This window comes from Corvus hawaiiensis, chromosome 3 (genome assembly GCF_020740725.1).
Source record: "Corvus hawaiiensis isolate bCorHaw1 chromosome 3, bCorHaw1.pri.cur, whole genome shotgun sequence".
NCBI lineage: Eukaryota > Metazoa > Chordata > Aves > Passeriformes > Corvidae > Corvus > Corvus hawaiiensis.
In genome coordinates this window covers 65655479-65678681 of record NC_063215.1, presented here as the reverse complement: position 1 = coordinate 65678681, position 23203 = coordinate 65655479, and the positions used below count along the sequence as shown (strand labels likewise).

At 35.5% G+C, this 23203-nt stretch overlaps 1 protein-coding gene across 10 annotated transcripts in view; it reads right to left on the bottom strand.

Moving 5' to 3' along the window:
* REPS1 (RALBP1 associated Eps domain containing 1) overlaps positions 1-23203 on the bottom strand; it is a 61339-nt gene that overhangs the window by 22889 nt on the left and 15247 nt on the right. For 9 of the 10 annotated variants that reach the window (XM_048297175.1, XM_048297165.1, XM_048297166.1 and 6 more), the window contains exons 2-8: positions 22580-22703; positions 18493-18692; positions 9900-10053; positions 3660-3787; positions 3023-3185; positions 2652-2715; positions 1665-1819 (exon numbers count right to left, since the gene is read on the bottom strand). In XM_048297175.1, coding sequence (XP_048153132.1) covers positions 1665-1819; positions 2652-2715; positions 3023-3185; positions 3660-3787; positions 9900-10053; positions 18493-18692; positions 22580-22703 — 988 coding nt within the window. The remainder of the gene's footprint in view (positions 1-1664; positions 1820-2651; positions 2716-3022; positions 3186-3659; positions 3788-9899; positions 10054-18492; positions 18693-22579; positions 22704-23203) is intronic. The other variant, XM_048297171.1, reaches the window with a different exon arrangement.

Here is a 23203-nt window from a genome sequence, read left to right as displayed (position 1 = left end):
ATTGTAACTAAACATAAAACTATAGCCACATCAATAACTTAGTCTAAGGTATTTTATTCAACATAGAAGTTTTGGTGAAAAATCATATGTGCTAGAGAAGATTAGCTATTTCCAATGCTGTTGACCAAATAATATATAAATAAAATAAAGCTATTTGGATAAAACCCCACAAGTTTGCAGGAACTTTAATTTTTCCATTGTAGCTCTTAATAACTGCAGAATAAAGTATCAATCAGATTTTCATATTTTCTAAGCATGGCTTACATAGCAAGGTAACCTTTTAACATTCACTAGAACAGAGCAACTTCCCTTTAATACTAGAGGGAAAAACTTTTAAAAGCAGTTTTCCCTCAAGTTGAAAGACCACTTTGTACCTCATGAAAATAAGTCAGAAGTTTTATATGAACAAAGTTGCCTGTAAAGTGAGAACAGTAAACATACACATAACACCTTTTGGTTTAGTGTCTGATGTATAAAGTTTCCAGACAACTTCAGCTGAAATCTACTACCAATAAAGGTAATAGAAGATCAAGTACAAATACAGTGGTTGGGTGTGGAGTTTTTGGGGTTTTTTTGGTGCTTTTTTTCCTAGTAACAATGGTTTATACAAATAAATGTTATTTCATTTACTACCAAGATTTTTGCTTGATCTCTACTTTAACACAAAAATAGAGAGAATGGGAAGGTTTTAGACATTTGCTAGGTATTAGACCAATTAACTGCAGCTATTTCTTATGAATATCTTCATCATAGCAAAATGAATACTGAAAACACTTCAGTGGCAGCTCTTGGAAGAGCAAACCTACTCCCACAAAAAATGGTTTCATTATTAAAGGACAGATAAGAAATACAGTATCTAGTTTAAGAACTCATCAATAATTTTGAGATTAAAATCTTTGACAACCTACACACACAGTATGAAGAATACTTGGAAGTATTTAGTGAATAGATATAAAATTCTAGCAAATCATAGTACCTGTACACCACTTTTACGTGGAACAGTAGTTTGTTTTTCAGTTATAGGACTGAGTTTTTGGCACATATTAACAAGCAGAACTCACACATCCAGCGGTTTTTCTGGGAGTACCCAATGGTAAAGGACAATGTGCAGAACAACTAGGTGCCAACACAATGAAGGATAAATCTGCTTTCAAGTCAAGAGTTGAATTTAAAAAAAAAAGTCTATGGTACTGATCCTGCACTTTTAAAGACCTATCCTGCCCTTAGCACTGAATCTGGGAATATTTTCTAAGTGCCTTCGAGACTTAGAAACTCATGCTGTATTTTCACAAATGAGGGTGAACAGAAAGCATATTCATTTGAAAGCGAGTCTAAAGTACAGCTGGATTGGGAAATTGGAATAAAATAGCTGGTCATGAATAAAATCCATACTGTGACAATTTTGTTTTCCTTAACCTTTAAAGGACACAGTCAGTATTTCCAAATGTAATAGTGTATGTGTACTTTTCCTAAATAACTGCCCTCTACAGAAATATGTACATGCTCAAATTAGCTTTGAGCACTAAGACTTCTAAAAACTGCACAATGCTTTACTTCGTATTGACAAATGCTTTCTGCTCATACAAACAAATATCTGCTGATATAATGTAACAATTAGACCACAATCTTAAAATACTGGTATTTGTGTTGAACCCGTATCTTACCCGTTGAGTCTTCCAAATCAATCAGTTTGGGCATTAAACTTTCAGGTAACTTTTCTGGCAAATCATACCCATTCTTCCTAGCAACTACCAGATGAAATGCAGCACAGAACTCGTCCAATGTCAGTGCACCATCTTTATCAAAATCTGACAGCTCCCTATGGAGGAAAACTTGGTGTAAGTAAAATTTCTAAAGGTTATTTTATTTCCAAAAGACAGGCTTCTGTTTTGCTACTTGGATGAGCAAAGTTTATCATTCACTTTATCCTACTAAACACTTCATATTAGCACTACATGCTTTACTCTTCAAGATGATGAGCCTTCATTAGTAAGAGTTTACAGATCATTTAAAGTGACTTTTATTTCTCACTGTTTTTAACCCATTTAAGACAGCACTACACAATATGATTGGCCTCAGATTTTTGGCAAAGTATACTACTGAAATTATAGCGCTAAATGGGAAAAATACCTGAAACAGAAATCATTACACTGAAAGGAAGATAGCACCTGCTGAGGTAAGCCATGTAATGATAGCATGCAATGATGCAGTACAAATTCCAGAATAAAATGAAATAGAAGATTTGCACAAACTCAAAGCTGAATTTGTCATCGTGTAACACAAATTGTATTTAAAAATATGTGAATGTGTTTATTTTATTTAAATTTACTTAGACATAAATGAATAAATAATTATAGATAAGGAATTAATTATTTAAATTTGAATGCATTTTTGACAATAAAAAACTCAAATTGCTTCTAACTGAAGAGTTTTAAATTTTCTCGAAGTGCCTTGTAAATAGTACCAGCCCAGACCCGTTAAAACCCACTAAAGCAATACTGGCATAAATATGAGCAGGACTGAACATACTAATGTGGTAGTGAAGTTTTACTTAACCTTTCTAGCAAGTAATTATTAGATGTCTACAAAGTACCTGTCATCCTTCTAAACAGTTACCATTAATAATTATTTTAAATAATCATCACACTTACCAAATATGAGAAAGTTCAAGAATAGGTAGTTTTGACTTAGTGAAAAATTCTTTAGCTGCAGATCCTGAAAAATGGCAACAATCTTTTTTAATATTTAAGGTAAGTGAAATCATTAGAAGACTCAGACTTACTGTAAAAGTGAGGAGTTATTTAGCAAAGGTTCTGGGGAAAATGGCACTAATTACTAGGGTTAAATGAAGGAAAAAGGTAAATCAGTTTCTAGTCTTTCTTGAATTACACTGAACTATAATACACTATCATCAGCAAAATGCAGAGCTTCCTTCAAAATAGTATGCAAGTCTAAGTACAAAACAAAGTCTTTGTAACAGAACTGATGCACCCACAATTATATTTCGTAAAGAATAACTTACCTGGTATAAATCCATTTAGATCAGGTTGAATGGTTTTAAACTGATTAACATAATACTGCCTTTGTTCATCAGTTATTTTCCAGGGGTCATCATAACTACTTGATTGCCTACGAATTTCATTTGCTGTTGTAGCTGATGCTACAGTTCGTACTGTTGTCTGGTCCTGAAATGAAATATTTTTCTTCAGTATTATCTACCTAAAATGCTTCTACGAATTCTCAACTTCTTGCCTTCAAAATATAAAGCATAGTTAAATCTCACAGTAGTTTAAAAACTGCAGGAAGCCATTGGCAGATTGCATCTCCAGGATAATGACAGGGTATTTTTGCACACTGATACATATGGAATGACTGCAGGTATGTAAGCAGAAAAAAAAAGTATGGCTCATGTGCATAAAAAGCTAAATACAAATGTTTTAAAGTCATAATTGTTGACATTTTTAAAATTAGTAGCTTTCATTTAATCATTCCAAATTAAGGCAACTCAATGAAACAAATATCTGTTGGGCAAATAGCACTGAATAGACTACAGCACAGATACACAGTAAACATCTGCAATGAAAATTATGAAGGAAAAAAAACAAGGATTGCAACATCGATCTGAATGAAGCAAATCAAATACCAATAAAGTGTCACACCTGGACAGAAGCAGGATGCATGGCTAAAAGAGCACTGGTTGGTGGGGTATCTGCAAAACTGACCCAATTTTCTTGATGGGGTGGTGGTGAATGGCCAGACCATATGGGATCACTAGAAGTAGATGAGCCTGAAAATAGAAGAAACATTTCCTTTTCAAAAGACAGTCTTGAAAACTGAGAAAGAACTATGGATATGGAAATATCTCCTGTAAGGGAGATATGGTCTAGAATCATGAGAAAAATGAAAACCAAATTGCACCAAGGTGACAAAGTTAATCTCCTGACATCTCACTCCTGTAGATTTTTACATTAGGTTAGCTTCAATCTGCACTAAAAAGACAGAATTAAGGAATGTGCTTATTGCAACACATGGAAAATGTAAACTGGCTTTTACCCATTTAATGGGTTTTGAATGAGTTAATAAACACTCCACATTTTCATTTAATTGAAATGAGCAATGCTTATATGGACAAATACTATTTGAAAGTGGCACACAAAACTAGCATTCAACTTCGTTGTCATTGTTGAACTTTTTTCTATGTTTTAGTCTGCCATTCAAAGAACAAAGTCTTGGGAATTCCTTTTAAGAATCGGGATTTTGGCACAGATAATCCTTTTCCTCTACATCATTTCTGCACTAACTTAACTCAGTTGCTAAAAACAGGCCAAGAATAATAAAAAGCATCCATACAGAATGCTAATATCTGCTATGTATTAACTATTTGGAGCACAACAGAGATTCACCCAGTGCCCTGCTATAATCTACTTCTGAAGTACTGCCAACATTCAATGTCTTATTATTAAAATAACAATGAAGCAACTACAGAAAGATATGGCCATCCACTGCTCTACATACAAAAACATCAAGATTCTTTAAAATTGCAGTTGCAAATTAAAAATTTAAGGAACTCTCAGATCAGAGAGAAAATAAACCATTTAGAACAAGTCTAGAAGAATCCCAGGACTCCATTCTACTCCTCGTTTCCTGAAAGAAATGCTGAACTCCTTAAATCTAAACAACATTTGTGAAACTGATGAATCTACTCTTCTTGCACAATTAAATGCTTTCTCTTGAAGTATGCCAAATAAAGTCATACTTAAATAAGAATTTCTGCCTTGTATGTAGAAATAGACTTCCTTTTAGAAGACAAGTCAGCTTCTTGTGAGTTTCTGTAAGCCCTCCATACAAGAAATAGGACACTGATGTCATAAATTTAATCCTGCTAGTAAGATTTACTTTCAAGCAATAAACACCAAGAATTTCTTGTCATGATGCTGACACACATCAACCATTTCAGGTTCTTGAAGGCTTTATGAAACTACACTGCAATAAACAGAATGAAGGAAATCTGAGAATCTGTGAGGCACGCTGAGGACTAACATCTTAAGTGACAGTATAATTGTTAGTATACAGTGCTGCTATCTAGTATCTTGCAACATGCAATTACTCTTTCATTCCATAAATGAAAAGTAATAAGAAAAACGCTTAGAACCGCTTTATCTTTGCTCTTTTCCTACATACAATAGTCATAATTGTGCAGAACACATTTAATCTTGCATTACATTGAGTAAAAGGTAGTATTTGCAGGAGGAGAATTTAATCAAATTATTTTTTCATGGGAGATTTTTTCTTTTTAAGTTAGCTTGAATATGATAAAAAGGCACTATTAACTATTCCTTTTGCCCAAATTCATCCTCCACTTTTGGAATCTCCTGATGTGGCCTGGAGCTTCTAGTGACTTTATCCAAAAGTGCTGAGAATAAAGGTAATGCATCAGACTATGCTTTATTTGCTTTGAGGTTCTTCTTCAGTAGTTCACCTCTCAAACACTAGCTCAGTCTCTTTCCACCTTGTGTCTTTCAGAACTAACAGACAGTCAGACGCAGACAAGACCTTCCCATCAGTCCTATTGATATGCCACACTCAAATTTATTTTTGATACATTGGCTTTCCCCTTCTCTGCCTCTCAGACACTGACATTACCACCACTAATCTTATATATATTTACTCCTCCTTCACTTCTCCCAACAACTGGTCTTGGTACAGTTCAATTCATATCCCACTTAGCACAGTATCTGTTCCAAAGCAGTACTTTGACAGCAATGGAGATGCCAGCAGCACCAAACTGTGACACCTTCAGAGTACTTTACAAGTATTGAAAGAATTGTTTCCTTTCTTCCCTGTGCAAATAATGCCAGCAAGAACATTCTTGCTTTACTGTTCCTGTTATTTACTCTCCAACGCAATGTTTTAGGACACAGAATGGAATGGCTGGAGAACCTGGAGAACACTGGAGAAAGATTACTAGTAACCATAGAGACCTGGATCTACACACATACTCATGGACTACCACCAGCCAGTAACTCAATTTGACAAAACCAAACTGGAAACAGAGAGGTGGAAGAGAAATTGGAATTTCTCTGGGTCACAGAGAAGACTCAAAACCATTGATCTATTTTTATCTTATGATTTGTAACCCAGTGAAGAAAGCCTTCAATGGTCTCTGTGCATCTTCATCAGTGGAAACACCTGTAACACCACTTTGAATGGAGAAGAGGCCTAAGACCAATTATGAGATTTGAACAAGCTGGTGAAGTTTAATGCTCTAGGTTTAGTACGAAGGCCTAACAAATTCCTGTAGCTGCTCTATATCTTCCTATAGCTTGAATATCTTACTAACACATTAATAACTGATGGAAAATGATCTCATTTCCTTTGGAATAAAAGTTGCCCCCTTTGAGATATAAATGGAAGTGTAACAAATGTTCTGTCTAGTTAACACATACTTTTGAATAATGAGATAAAAATGGGTTTACTAGAACTACATTTTCAACTAACTCTGTAAACTAAGAAGAGCTCTCCTTATCATCAGTCTGTGTTGAAACAAAACCAGAAGCTGAATACAATTCTGACAATAAGATAAAATGCTGGAGAGCTCTTATGCCCAGGTAAGAGTAATACATAGCTTGTAACAAGGCCCTTTATCATCAGTTATTGAAGCATTAACTAGGGGACAAAGGACTATTCAGTCCCCTGCAAGCCTGGTAAATATCTTAAGGCCCTAAAGATGCAAGGGAACATACAGCACAGTAGACATGTTTCCCTCCCATCCCTGAAGCATTCACAAACTGCTACAAAATCCCTCCCAAAGAGAAAAGAAACAAGTGTGGCTTAGGGCTGCAATTCCTCATACATATTCAAATATCAACACAGAACTCTGATGTCATGCCAAAGAAAGCTAACAAATGTCCTAGGACAGAACAGAAGATCTGAGATTTTTTTTTTACTTGTTTCATTATTATTACTTCATTGATTTTTTGAATACTACCAACATAAATATTCTGCTTTGCATCTAGTCCCAACAGACTACATGGTAATAAAAAATAATTTTCACATTCTGACATGCCACTCAACTATCATTCGAAGTAGGGAAGGGTTCTTTCTCCCACGTTTGTCAACATCAGCAACATTCTAGCAGCTGGAGCTGTAGTGCAAAATGAGGTGAAAAGGTAGAAGTATGGACTACTAGTTTTTGCTCTCTTATAACCACAGGAACAGGAAGCTCACATCTCGCATACAATTCTGCTTCCTACAAGGTGTTCAGTCGTCCAGTGGATTATTCTGTGAAGATTTTTCCACATTGGAAATGCAAGCCAGAGTAGGGACATAAAGCTGTTAAAAAATCATGATGTTAATCTTAAACTGCTAAATCAGAGGCACCTGGAGGACCTGAGAGACTCAGGTTTTAACAGACTTGACTCTGACATTTCAGGATGAGACCTGAGCTAACTATAAATATTCTACACAGGTAATCAATGTCTGTCACCGAACTTTAATTCCTGATATTAAGGTAAAATAGATGCACCCTTTGGGGTTCTCTCTACAAAAATTCTTGAAGAGAGATGGTAACAAGCCTTGGCTTCTGATTTCAGGTTTGTATGCATACTGAGCTAGTTGTCACAGTGCCTCAGAAACCAGTAATATATGAAGCATCATTAACACTATCCCAACTGAATTACTGGACAACATAGTGACGAAGAATTGTAAAATCCAAATTCTTTTGCTCTGTTACCATGAGAACAGGCTTTCTTTCTTAAGAAATTGATACAGCTGTAAGTTATGCTTTAGATTTCCAATGCAAGACAAGATTTTTAAAATCTTGTGTAAGATTTTTAAAACAAACAATTGAGTTAATATCTAATAATTATTCTACAGCCCAATTTAGCAGAGAAAGCACTGTTTAACTTTGTTCATAGTGGGAGTATGAGGATGCAATGGAACATTTACTATGCATAAGTCAGAATCTTCCTGTTTAAATACATCTTTCTCCAACAAAAAAATTAAATTTGAGATTTGATTTTTGCCCTTCTGGTTTGAGGCAACATGCTGTTTATTATCTGACCCTCCAGAAACATTTTCACACTTGAGGTTTCATGATTACAGTTGACAGCCTCATTAGATGAAATAATGTTTGAGAATAAAGTGAAATACAAGCAGAGAGACCTGGGTTCTCATTTTTCTTGGATCACAAGTGAAATGGCACAGTCCGACTGAAACTATAACACTTCACCTGGTTTCTCAAAAACATCTTGCACTGGAATCAAGATGAGTTTGTACTGCTGATTTTAAGAAAACTAACCAACAGCCTGTCTGGTTTTATCTAAATGTCATGAGAACATAATTTGCTATAAACACTGTCCTTGAAATGTAGGATCAAGAGAGGGGGAAAAAAATATGAACTGCCTACAACAGCTCAAATTCAAAGCAATAATTAATGATCTGCAGTGCAAAAGGATCATCCACAGTAAATTATGATGACAATTTTTCTTAAACTAATATATGAAAAACCACTTTATCTTTAGCATTGCCAGAACAGACAATCCTTCTATAAAAGCATCTTCAAATTACTTTAAATAAACTATGAATGTGTTCCAGTATGGAATGTAAAATTGGGGAATACTGAGCTTGTTCAGAAATATGCTCAGACAATATCTAAGAAATTAACCCATTAAACATCACAGGGAAACCATTACCAAACTGAAGTATTAACATTGTATTACAACTTTATTTTTAAGATAACAATATTGAACTCTTCAACACTAGGAAGAGTTTGCATACTGTCCTGGAGTACTTGACTTTTTAAGTTAGAAAAACTCAAGTTAGAAATCAGACATACTTGTATTTCAGCCTTAGAGAAACACAAATCAACTGAACAATAGGAGAAAAAACGTTGAGAAATTGAGTGCTGACAGTGCTTGGACTGAACCCTTAGAAGGGATTATATATGCAATGAGTAGACTAATAATTTTTTTTTTTTAATTGTAAATTGACTGGGACTTACTAGCAAACAACACTGGCATAAACCTCTGCATACAACCCACTTCACTTCTAAAGTTTTATTTTCTCATCCAACCAATTCTAATAGAAGTCCTGTTCCTCCATGGATGCTTAGAACTACAGAATGACAATGGTTGAAATGTAACAGACCAATTTTGGAATATCATAACTGAAGTAAACCAAGCAATCACAGTTCAATCTCAAACTACAGCCTATAAAATGCAACATCTTATTCAGCAGTATCACCAAAGTCAAAACTTGAATTACAATTGCTCCCAAATTTATTAAGACTACCAAGTATCAGAAAAGAAAACAGAACTTTTTAAAACAAGAGATACTAAGGGAGAAAGCTTTTAAATCTGAACACAATGATACAACAACAGGGAGGGTCTTCAGGTTAAATGAAGAACACTAAAGGATGAAAAGCTTCACTGAAACAAGCGGTTCTAGCTTGACAGATTGGAAATGCAGAAGCTTCAGTTGTTTACATTAACTTTAAAGAAATCAAATTAATTGTTCTAGCAATTCAACGAATCTACCAGAAATATAAATCAAACAAACAAACAATCTGCTGCTTTCCTCTGAGCTCCCCACATTTTCAGGTATACTGACAGCTTCTGCACAATTTCAACAGGATTTGGGTTTGTTTTTAAAAATTTTCCACTGGAAAACTTAAACACTCTCTTTTCCTCCCTCCAAACCCTTAGCATTTCCCATGTATGGATCTGCCATACGCAAGACCACAGATTCTACAGTGCTGCTATCAACACAGACACTTGAATCTGCAAGAAATTTCCAGGATTGGAAAGCACAAAGATAAACTGTCCTAAGCTCATTTATTTTACTTACTTAAGAATTCCACAACTTTGAGTTACAGCAGAAGCATAACAAGACATTTATACCTGGTTGTACTTCACTAAATGGAGCCCAAAAAGGCCCAGGTCCAGCAAGAGGTCGCTCATTATTCCCTCCGCTGGGATGGCGGTTGTGCTTCCTCCATGTATGTGGAGAGGTTGGTGGGGATTGCTGTGGTGAAACAACTGGAGAGGTGGACTCCTAATAAAACAAAGGAATCTTTTAAGTTTTTTACTACATAACTGAATACATAAAAGCCTATCTAAAACCATTATTTCTAGAAACAACCATCACTGCAGTTAAACTCTCATTTTAGAGAGTGAAAATTTTAGTACTTATTAAAATGAGGGAACAGGAGAAGTCAGATACAGTATGACTAGGACTGGACACATTTACATAAAAAAAAGTCATCTAATATATTTTTAACTTGGCATTCTTAACACAACAGCAGTGCTGAGTTAAATGACTTAGCTACAAAGGAAACTAGATTGTAAGACTCACTTTCACTTGTGATAAAAGTTACATTTGAAACCAGGTCTCAAAAGAAATACTTACTATACATTTTATTATCATACCAAATGTTCATTGAAGGATTCACAGTCATTTATTTTCATTTAAAAAAAACAGAATCAAGGATTGTTAAAAAAAAAAAATCACCAGACAGGACACTTGGTTTTTTAATATACAAAAATATAGATGCAATTTTTAAAAAAAGAATGATGCCATCTAGGACTTCTCTGCTGTACAAGGTAACGTTGCCCTGATGCTAAGGTTCATGCTTCTCTTTAATCCCGTATTGTACTATACTCTTCCTGAACAGGTGGGAAAAAAGAGAATCATATGTGCAACTTCTACATGGAATCAGTGCTAATGAGACATGCAGATTACCACTTTATTTCATTTCAAATAAAATACAAAGGAAAAATTATTTCTATTGTACAAAGTATTTATGCAGTAGAAAGTAATTTCTCCACTATATCTTTATCTTTTGACATTCTTGTTTGCCAGTTCTCCCAATTTGAACTGAACTGTATTAATAAAAACAAGTACAAGAAAGCAAATCTTGAACTCCAAATATCCTGAAAAGTAATAACAAAGCCAAAAATCTCAAAATCTATTTCAGCAGTTCACAGAAAGTTTGGCATTCTATGTTAACAGATGTTAACATACTATCAAGTACCAACAGACAGACTGACTGCAGGCTTCCCCAAAATTATCCAAACTGATTTACTTTGCCTAATATTCAAAAACCATTAAGCTTTTTAAACAATATTACATCTACGAAAGTCTGAAAGTCTTTTAAAAAGTAAGAAAGTGCCATAAACAAGCTTTTCTCCAAGCAAGGTATATTCTAAAAGTACACGCATCCTAACAAAAAAAGCTTTAGAGCCACAATGATTGGTTATGTGTTGATGTAAACTTTTGCCTTTTTTGGCCCTCTGATTTTCCTATTCCCTGTGAAGCAAAGCCACCTTGGTTGTTTCTGCAGATGAGGTATTTTCTGGAAGTTCTGACCATCAAGTCAGATTTCCCCAACTAAGTTTCTAGGCCACAAGATTTCCATTCCAAGTGTTTAAATCACGCTCATACACACTGGCAAAGAGTTTTACTAAGTGGCTGGGAGCAATACTAAGTCACTTCAGCTTTTAATTGAGGCATCAGCTGACTGCACAGTCTGAGTTACTGCTCTTCCACAGTACCTCCACCAACTCAAGACACCTTTTTTGTTGCAGCTACATGCCTTTCTGAAATTTGCCTGAAGATTTCTTCTTGCTTCGTTTACTTGACAAATCTGTTTTCAATGGCAGGGCGTTCTTATCCTCACAGGTAGATGGGGGCAGGAGGGGAAGGAGTCAGGGTACTCAGAGTGCCACTTGCAGGCTGGAAAATGGAACTGAGGTTGAATGGCTACTATGCTTAGCATTGTGCAACAGGTGATAGGAAAACCATGACACTGCATTACTTAAACCTACAAAAAGCTTCCTCTTCCATTGGCTTTTATACAAGCCATCTTTTATCAAACAAGATTTGAAGGATGTTTGAATTTTTTAGACAAAACATCATGGAGCAAACCTAGAGAAAGCTATGCTTGGACACAGATGTTACTCATTTAATCCAGTACTCTTACAAAGCAGATGGTCCAGAAAGACACAGAAGAAAACCTGAGGCAAATGTATGATAGTCTACCTAAAGGAAACTACTCACTATTTGTAGTAACTGCATGTGAACATTAAAACTTGACACACAGTCCTCACGAAGCAGCCCTGCCCTAGGCTGAGCACTGTGACTCTTCAGTAAAAGCCTCTGCCTAACAGCTGGTCTTATGCTGGTACAGGAAGAAATTGTAAATATGATTCTCAACTTCAATTTTTCTAAATCTTTACTTCACATGTGGTTCATGTGATTCTGTAAAGCATGTAATAACAGTAATCAGATCATGAGAAGCACAAATTACTATAGGAAATAATTAACTTTGTTCTCAGTGTGGAAGACAACATTATGTTGGAATTCTGAGCATTTACAGATTTCCCACAACTGATTTGGAGCTTACACACTCCAAAATTTTTGAACAGCAAAAGCACGTCACCGGCTCTGATATCAAAAAACTTCTGGAAGGGGGACAACACACATCTTCAGCTTTACTGTCATCACAAGATAGACATTCTCAAACCAGTTTAAACTCAGTTTAAACCAATTTAGACAGCATTACTGTGGCACCATCTTTCCCTTGTGCAATCCTAGTCACTCACAAATAGCACTTGTGGTATTCATTCACCCAGCTTACTAGAATCTTAAGAGATCCTTCGTTGGTTTTTTTTATATATTTATATATATGCACACAAATATGTGTGTACATATCAAATGTCTTGGCCAAAATACTGATGGCTTGATGCAAGTGTAAAGAAGGAAGATGAAAAAGGCTGGGGAAGAGGCAGGACAGTAGAAACACTGACTCCCATCCAAAAGCAGTCATGGCAAAACATGAGTAGAGATTTACTGAAGCTGCAACTACACACAGGTTCATTCACCCCCTGTATATAGGGTAATAACTATGTATCTGCTTCTGCAGTGGATAAAAAGCTATCATTTTCATACACTTGTACCTAGAAAACGGTTTGTTGTACAGTTTCCACTTCAGTTTTGTCTTGAGCTTCACACTTTAGTAAACAGAGGCAGTAGTTCCATCAGAACCAACTCTGATCCTCAGCTGCAACACACATTCTCATGAATTGAGAGTGTTTTGAGTTTATGAGCATGTTTGTTGCAACTGAGCAAGCAGGGCTGTTTGTTTTCACCTGTCTGATCTATTAATAAAAGAAATTAATTTTCAAAGCCTGAAACATCCAGAATCAGATTTTTAAAAGGTAATTAGGATACAGAACCTAACTTACCTGCTCTTCCAAATCATAGCATGTAAAAACAGTCTGCATTATTTAGGTTACTGGTAGCTCAGGCATTTGAAGTTACCCATCTAATCTCTTTGGGGACTTTGAAAATTTTACTCAGTGTCTGCACATTGCAGTAGATGTTTATTAGATCAGCTACTATTAAAATTATATTTTTATAATTTTTTTAGTGTTTTCAATGCAATTATATTTAAACATTTAAACCACTACCTTATTTTTTTCCCTCCAGACAAATCTCAATAAAAATCAAAGCAATTAAAACATTCTGTCTTTTACTATTGTTAAGCCACTTATTTTACCTCGTTAAATGATTCCAGAAAATATCTAAATAAAAGCATGTTGACATAAATGGTTAATGTTTTCATGTTAAATCAAACTAATGAGAACATCTTTGTCAATAACTGATCAAAAAATAAGGTTATAGCTACCAGGCAAAAATTAAGTAGTGCATCTTAATTAAGAAAAAAAATACCACATTTAAAAACATTGTAAAAAAGCATTATTTTTTTCAGACTGGAATTATAAAACTGAGACACTATACAGTACTTGTAGCTTGGATATTTTTTTAAATGACAAGAAGTTACTAAAAATAGCATGTTAATTAAAAAAGGTTAAAAACATTTTTCAAGGGGGATGTGTGGTTAAGCCGATTACAAACTGGCTGGTCTGACCTCAGCGGTTTGAAAAGTTTTAGAGGATTAGATTTTTGAAGAAAATAATAATTAAACCAGAGACAAATGAAAAAGGGATCAATCACAGCATGAGAAATGATACGTAAATTGGCTAGCATTTTTGTGATTTCCTCAACAAAAGAACTGCACTACATTTAACCTGAAGTTAAGCATACCTCAGTGGGGTGTCATACAAGATAGTTCCAACAATGTGGAGATTAATAAAAGGATCTAAGGTGTAAAATAACTGGCTATAGCAGGGGCAAAGCTGGATTGTATTAAATAGGAATTATGAGATTGAAGCGAAGTCTCTAATCATGCTCCTGAATGACTGATTTGGGCAATAACCTTATTTGATACTTTAGGTAACTGATTATGCACACTACACAGCATGCTTATGAATTGTGACAACAAATGCAAGGCAGCAAACAGATGGATCCCTTTCAGGACACAGGGAACAGTCAGCTATTAAATTCTAAAACAGTAAATACAGTTTTTCTTGCATAATGAAAGTTAATACCAAAGGCCATAATGAGAGGATTGGATGCACAGGCCAACGATGAGACCCCTACATTATGTCAAGTATGACAGATTTGCTTCATTCACAGCTGCCAAGGTATATGAGGTGAGATATATTGAGCAGAAGCAGGAAAGAACCCTGCAAAATAGTATTAATACTGGTGAAATACCATTTGGAACAAGAAATACAAATGTAGCAAAATACTTTCAATAAGTGCAAATTCAAATTGGATCACAGGCAGAGAAGGATTAAGGATTACTGGTAACTATTTTATGAAATGAAACTGAGACTGTGAATTGTTTCGTCAAGTAAAACAGAGCTAAAGTGGAATCCAACAGTTTTCCCGTAAATACTGGTAGAGCCCTGCAGCAAATACTAATGACAGAGTTGGTAAATGAACAGGCTGAGCTAAGTGGGAATTCCCACCATATTCCCATGAATATTTCTACTAAGGCTCTAGAATAGTTTTCCCCAACAAAGCCAGTGTGGAACAAAAGGCTTTGCAGTTTCAAGAAAGAACCCTGATCTTTTAAAAAACTCATTATCCAATACAATTTCTCATAATAATAATAAAGGGTTAGATGCAAATGAGCTCTTGTCCAGTTCTGTACTTGTAAACAATTTAATACCAGGTATATTTTATCTGAAATTACCTGTGTAATCTACAAAACAGAAGTGCACAGAAATAAACTACTGGCAAAACCTTAAAATAAAGTCACACTACTTTTCATACAGTTGAAAGAATTGAAATGATCAAATTCTGCCTGCTACAGGTACCAAATTTGAGCTGTCTCCTCCTAAGGCTGCACTGACATAGCAATAAATCAATATGATCTGGAGTGCCAGTAATACACTTAATGCACCCATAGGCAGAGGGGTACCTTCAGCTTTGTCTTTTATTTTTACCTGAATATAGCAAGGTTCAGCCTGTAAGTGTTTGTCAGATACATGTCTTTCAGATGTTAGAGTCTCAATATCTATTGAAGCTAGATACTCCCCTTTCCTGAAAAAGAGGTAAAAGTATCCTGAAGCAGTATCTGATCAACATCTGGATCATACCTAACAAAACTGGAAAAAGTATTTGCTTATTGGCTTTAACAGCAAAACACAAAACGTCTCCAGGACTGAGAATATTTAGTCACATGTGAGCTACTTTCAGAAGGCACAAAATTCTTCCTAATCTCAACATTGCTACCTCTTCTAAGAAAGTTTTCAGTACACTAACAGTTTTAGTAACATAGCTGCTACTATCAAGGTATAGATATGTATATACACTGTGGTAGCATACTTATGTCTCCAAAGTGCTTGTATAGATGTCACAGTGTCATGAGAAGCGTTCAACTCTACCTAGCCTCTATTTTATAGGAATAAGAAATTTTGTCAGAAGAAAAAAAAAAATACTTTCACGCAGTGTTTTATCTCCACCACAATGTGCAGTTAACATGCTATCCAGTGAGTGAAGGCATCTTTTTTTATTCAGCTAGACTCCTAAAATCAGTTCTGTAGCTTCCATGACAGCTGGGCATGACTTCAGTCATCTTCTAACAATATTAAAAAGATATAAACTTCTGCCCAGTGCTATATTTATAAACTACAAAAGCTACCACAAAATCATTTATAGCTACTCTTTGGAAACACAACCTGACTGCTATTTCCTGATTCCCTGCCTCCAAGTAAAGTTCATTAAGGGAACTGCCAAAATTATGTGTTGATAAAGAAATAGTTTTAGCTAGGACATTTCAGTAGACACCATACTAAATGGAATTCTTCTACATAAATTATTTGTGATTATGAGATATTATACTATGCATGACAAATCTCACTAATATGGAGAGTTGCATATAAATGAACCCAGTTTTTAAAGATGAAGATTAAGATACCTTATGATTTCATACAAATAATATTTCAGCCATAGCATTTTAAGAAATCAATGTATTTTCAAGTGCTGGGAACATTCTCAAAGCAACAAACAGTTTAAGAAAAAACAAACCCCCAAATTTGTTAATGGAGTATCTAGCAACTACATGATAAGCTCCATGAGTGAAATATCCAAGCTTAACTCACACATTCCTCCAGAAAGAAGAGTGATCCCTAGGAAGATGGCACATTGTGATTTATTTCTCAGACTTTGTCTCTTCTCATACTCATCGCTCAAAAAGGTGGCATGAGAATTCAGAATCTGAAACTTTTTCTAGATTTTATAAATCTGAATGGTATCTCAATGGTATCTCAGGTGAGGACAACTAAATCAACAATTTCCATGTAAATATGGATAAAAGCTGTACTCATCTTCTGGAAAATAACCCAGTTAGAGTATTTATGTGGTTAAGTGAGAAACCTGGGCTCAAGCCCCTTTCTCAGCTTATTTCTAAGCTGGTATCCTAATCAATTATTATTAGATTGGAACAAGACAGCTGCTTGGATGGGTTCATTGTACAGTCAGAAATGCAGCATCAGCCATAGAACATTCAGTTTTACAATAGGGTGCAAAACTAGACAATACTTACCCAATGTTCTAGACCATGAATACAACTTAAAATTGCTGGACTCAGCACTGTGTTGTCTGTTACATTTGTCCCAAGTCTGTTTTCTGGGCCAGATGTCTCAGAGGACTTTTACAGAGTTTCTTTATGCTGATGATCCCAAACAGACTTGTGTGAAAAAGAGATACCAAGTTGCTTCTACCAGCCAAGACAGAGAAATGGAATTGGGATGATGCACATACACCTTTGTGAATACGTGACTTCTTTATCCTCAAGACCTCAAACACCGTATTTATTTTTCATGCCACTACAGATTCCTGTATCAAATTACAACTGTTCACTAAATAAACTCTACATCATGATGGAAGCATATGAAACGTAGTTTCAACTCAACTAAAACCTCACCATAAGATCTAGGAAATCTGCAATGTGTGAAATGCTTGGTAGCTCTCTCAAGCACACCTACGCAAAACTAGACAGCAAAAAGGTATCTTGAGACCTACTGCTAGCTCTTTTTTCATTACATTCCCCATCCTCCCCTTGGAAGAAAGGAAGAGGCAGCCAAACACTGATTATGGATTTCCTCTACTAATTTACTTTTTCTTTATATTGGATCAGTCTGGGCTATTTCCATAGAGACTAATAAATGTTTATGAGTAATCCCTGGATTTCCAGAATGACTATGGGACATTTGCAAGTTCCTCGATTCTTCACAAAATAAGCCCAGATAAAAGCATACCACAGGGAAGAAAACAGGTCATTCAATACACACACAGAGCAAAATTTAGCATTTGTACTCGATTTCTTGCTTGTAGAAAAGACAATCAGAAAGGATTTCCCCATGGAAAAAGAGCATAAAGACTGTAAACCCAAGGAATTATGTAAGAGAGGGCAGAGCTGTAAGCCTTTACAGTTTTCATTTATTCAGACATCTTGTCACTGAAGATCAAAGAACCAGTGAACAAAAAGAAACCAGCTTTCTCATTATTAAAACACAAGAAAAAGCTATTTGAAAACTTTGGTCTGTTTTTCTGGTTCTCATTGTCTCTCCTAAACAGTTAAACCACTGAACAATAAAATGTGAGACAGAGAAAAGCAACTGTGAAAATTTACAGATTTTTTTCTAAATACAATATTTCAGATTTGCATGTATTGGAGCATGCTGAAGGACTAGAAATTCAGTCTGCCACAGCACCTCAGTACCACTGTTCCAGTGACCAGGAAATTGATGGGAACTATTTAATAAATGAGCTGTTAATATAATAATGACTACAACTTTATATGTGCCAACCTAACTTACACACTGAAATTCTTTGCTGTCTCAATTCTTTGTCCACTACCTCCAATATTTTAAACATGGATTTTAAGACTTCATAAAAAATGTCTCCTACATGCAAGTATTTCAGAGGCATTTATGGTCTTCATGTATATCAGTATATATCAGTAAAAATTTATTTCTGAGAAACTATATTGAAAGCAACAAAGCTTAGAAGCCCTATCAAATTGACATCTACACAGCAGTGACTGAGAGTCCCATTTAATCTTTTAAGTTAATTTACCTGTTGGTCAGTTGATGTACGCTGCTGAACTGCATCATGGCTCACAGAGCCTTTTTTGACTTGTATCCTGCCAGGCGGAGGAGGAGGAATCACACCTGAATATGAAGCTGGGTTATCAGCATCTGAAGAATACAAGGCTGTGTGTCTTGACTCTTGTTCATTCTTTGACACAACAAATCTGGGAAGAGGGAGGTCCTTTACTGTTAAAAAAAACACAGCAGGACATTTACTATACATAAATACGATGATTAGAAACAAAAACACTGTTCAATTTTGAAGTTAAAATTTCACACGTGACTCAATTCCTTACACACTGAGATTGCTGCTACAGTCAAGCCAACATCTGGCAGCTGGAAAAAGCAAATACCTATTCTGCATTAGACTCCACAATTCTGCAACCCAAGTTCTGACTTTGGTACACAAAGATGACTTCACATTGCTCCACTTTGCACTTCACATTGCTTTGCACTACAGCTGTGCATTAAATGCAGCAATAATCAGATAATCTGGATTTAGCTCATTTTTTGTCAGTTTTTTCAACATTCCATTACTGAAGTGTGATTTTCAAAATTTTTCAAAATATCTACCAAAGTATCTACCATTTCTAGCACATACATAGAATTTGAGTCTTCACACAGGAGGCTCATCAGCAAAACAAATGCTAAAATACTGCAGTACATATAGCATCATCTTTTGGCGAGATAATGTCATGTTCATATTTACAACAGATAAGATAATCTAGTCATATCACAACTGTGCGACTACTGCTTTAACAGATCTGCGCATGCTTTTCTACAACAAAAGCTAAATTAGCTAATTGGGATACAACTGGAAACATCCCAATGTCACCTCACTTTGATATGAACAACTAAAATGCAAAGTTTCTACAATATGCTAGAAGCCATTAGCTTTATGTACCATGGTTCAGAGTAGCCCAACATAAAAATGAGCCTATGTAAACCTTTAATTTCCCACTGCAAGATTTCTACGAATAAACATAAATTGTGAATTTGCTGTACAGCTTACTTGGAAATTATGCTTCCAACACAACACAAAACAAAATTACAAGCATGGCTCAAATTTAAATTCGCTTGCTGACTGCTTACGTAAATTACTTCTGGTACTGAGAATGAGTCAGTGGTACTACAGCTATATTAGAATATGAGATGAAATTGCATAGTTTATTACATTGTACCCCATGTTGCAGCAGGAAAGTAACATAACTAAACAGCAAACCACAGCCAGCCAGAAAGTGAAAAAGTCATTGCATACACATGAAAACGTGTATGCTTGCAAAACCAGGAAAATACAGACACCAGATGATCCAACTGACACAGGGGAAGTCTGTGCAATCAGCTGTGCCAGCACGAGTCACAAAATAATAGAGGACTCAAAAGAAACACAAAATACTCTACTGTCTTCTTTAAAAGCAAGACTAGATAAATATAGGTTTGTTTAGCTGTACTAAGTTCCTATGTGACTAACCTGCTATTTTTACCTCTCTCCTCTCTGACTTTTTCCCATAACAGCAGAAAAATCCCATTTCAACACTACAACATTTGTTATCATTCAGAAAACCCTCAATTATAAGTGTGAGAGTTGTCATGAATGGAACTAACCCTTGATATTGAATATACTAAAGAGTTCTCTGTACTTTTTATGCCCACATCCTTCCTAACATTTTCTTCCACCAAAGCCTGCATTCCATACTTAGAAAATAAATATTATTTTGAAATAGACACTACTCATTCACGTCTCAATTTTTAGCTTCGTGGATGGAAAATTTTCTGGGACAAAGGAACAACAGCTTTAGAGGCTTGTAGTATAGTAACTAATGCCAGTATTCTTACTCTACTGCCCATCTGAGTAATCAAAAAAGCACTCACTTAAAAATCAGTTGGACCACACTTATGCTAGACTTAGTATTCAAAATTTGACTGAGTTTCCGCTCAGCAACTCAGATAAAGCAAATTTCTTGTCTACTGACAAGACACACACCAAAAAGCAAAAGAAACAAGTAGGAAAGTGAAAGAAAATCCCAAGATAAAAGAATGAAGAAAATTAAGAAAATCAATGAAACATGTATAAAATGGAGAGCTAAAACGTAGATGTCCAAAAATAAAAGCTTTAACTAATTTAAAATGTTTGAAGAGAGAAAGAATATACATCTTAGTTTGGGATGGCTCTAACAGTTCCTCTTCAAGACATTTTAGAGATGGACTGTGGGCAGAATTAAGTTTGCAAAGCTCAGAATCATTTTATGAATCTTCAGCCTGCTGCATTTTACTTGTTGAGTTAGCTGTTACAACAAGAAGCAGGAAATTCATAGATAGGACTGGAACCACTGCAACCAAGGCAACAGACCATAGCTAAAAACAGTTAGGATAAAAATAAATGTTCTCTCTATTGTACTTGGTGTATTTTGTAGGCTTGGAACCAGTTACAGAAAACTATTCCTAGAAGTCCAGAAATTGTTACAAGTATTTGTAATATTGTCATGAATCAAGGAAATTATCAATGTGAAATTATAAAAATTCCAATCACTGTTAACTTTATAGCAGCATATTTTATATTTTGGAATTAACTCTGTACCTTCATTCAATTCTTTCCTTCAAATTTCTTGTTATTTCCCATTTTTTTTAAATAGAAAAGCTCCTTCTGGTTAAGGTATCTTGCATTAAAATAAAACCAAGCTTATAAAACCCCTGGAAAAAGCCTACATAGGGATTTGTTTTTCCCTTCTTCAACAGGCATTTGATGAGAGATTCCACAGTTGTTTGATCAAGTTCCAGTTTCATCAGTATTAAAAGTCGAAGGTTCTTTTTCCAGCTTTCTGATTTTAGGGCATTCTGCTACAACTTGCTAAAGCTTTAGATTTGGGAGCACTCATCAGGAAAACTAGGGAAATGGTTTATAAACACACAGTGGATTATAAACAGAAAGGAATTTGAATACTAGCAAAACATTGACTAAAACAATGCACTTTTCCAAAAAGCTACAAAACCCCATGAAAGCAGTATAAACAGTTTGTATAAGCCTAGAATAAACATAACTGTGAAAGTATACACAGTGATTCCTTTCTTTTTTATAGCTTTGTCAAATACTTTGGTCATATCAGATTGTTTTTAACAGTCTCCTTAACTGCTGTTTAATCTATATCCTTTAGACACAAAAACCTCCTAAGACTTCTTTTATTTACTAGCATATAAAAATCGTAACATTATTCTACAGACATGAAATCTACTAGGAAAGTCACTCAAAGTCAAAACTGTGCTCCAATGATATTTTTAATTTGTGAGTTGTGTACTACAATGCAAGGGCTACAGTGACTTAAAACTCACTACTTCATCTTCCTAAGTCTCTTTTCATCTTACAGAACAAGGACATGGATCCACTTATCTCATTCAGAAGGCTACAGGAGGGCCTCACATCAGAGCTCTTCCTGGTGCTCTAAACCATCTTCCTAGAATATGTCTTTCTCCTGTTTCTATTTGACCACCCACACCACAGCTGACCTTTGAAAAGTAGGGTAACAGGTGATTTGGCTGATTACAGACTTCGAAGATGTTTTACAGATCAGGTTTTTCACTAGGAAAGAATCTTAAACTAATCTTCATACCTGCTCTAAGAGAGAAAACTGTCAAACCAAGTGCAAAGAAATGTAACGTTAGAAAAGATAACCTTCACCTTGTCACAGTCAAGGCTTCAGAAATGCAGCAACTACAAAAACCTGCAAATCTGCATTCTTCTTCCAGTTTATATTACTCCTCTTAGTACTTTACTCAGAGGACCCAGCACACAATTTCTCACATCAGTAATCTATAGAATTAACTTGGTCCTATGTAGTAGGTACAAGTTGTTCATTATTCCCATGGTGAATGCAATAGTTATTCAGTACTTATTTCAACTCATATTTACTGCACAGTAAGAAAACACTCTCTCAGTCTCTCCACATTTTTAAATTAGCAACATGTATAAAAAGACATATCACACTAATTTACAATGTTACTCTATCAGAATCGGTGAGCCAACTACCACTAATTGCACTCAGCAACTCAATCCCCACTCCGCCGATCGTGTAATTTACCTGTATTTAAGCTCTCCACTCTTAGAGGGAGACCAGATTGGGCCACAGCAACAAGTTTCAAAGCAATGTAAAATTGACTTCTTCCGAAATAGCCAAGTCTTGTTGCACCACACAGCTCCATAATCTGAAATGAAACACAGTTACTTACAGAAAGAAATTTTAAACACAACTGCTATACAGATTTCATACATTTCAGAGTAGCATGCCCAGAGTAGCATGCCATGTTTTCAAACATACTGACTGCATCTTCCTCCACAACAATGACCTGCAATCTTACTGAAGGGCATGCCAGCTTGTGCCAGGTCATTGTGCTAATCAGACTCTCAGAGTTAAATGATCCAGACTGCCTTTTTACCTACTGAGCAGTCTCATCTAGACTGCGATATTCCAAACGAGACACAAGGATGCTCTTGGAACACCACAGTGAAACCCTTGTTGAAGTCAATATAGATGGCATCACTCCTTCTCTCTCCTCAACCACAGTTCCAGACAATCTGGTGGAGAAGTACTCTTGGTAATCCTAATTACTGTTTTCACATTCATATGCCTAGAAATGGCGTCTAAGCAAACTGGCTCCACAATTCCTCACGGACCAAACTGCAGCTGACCAGCATGCAGTTCCCC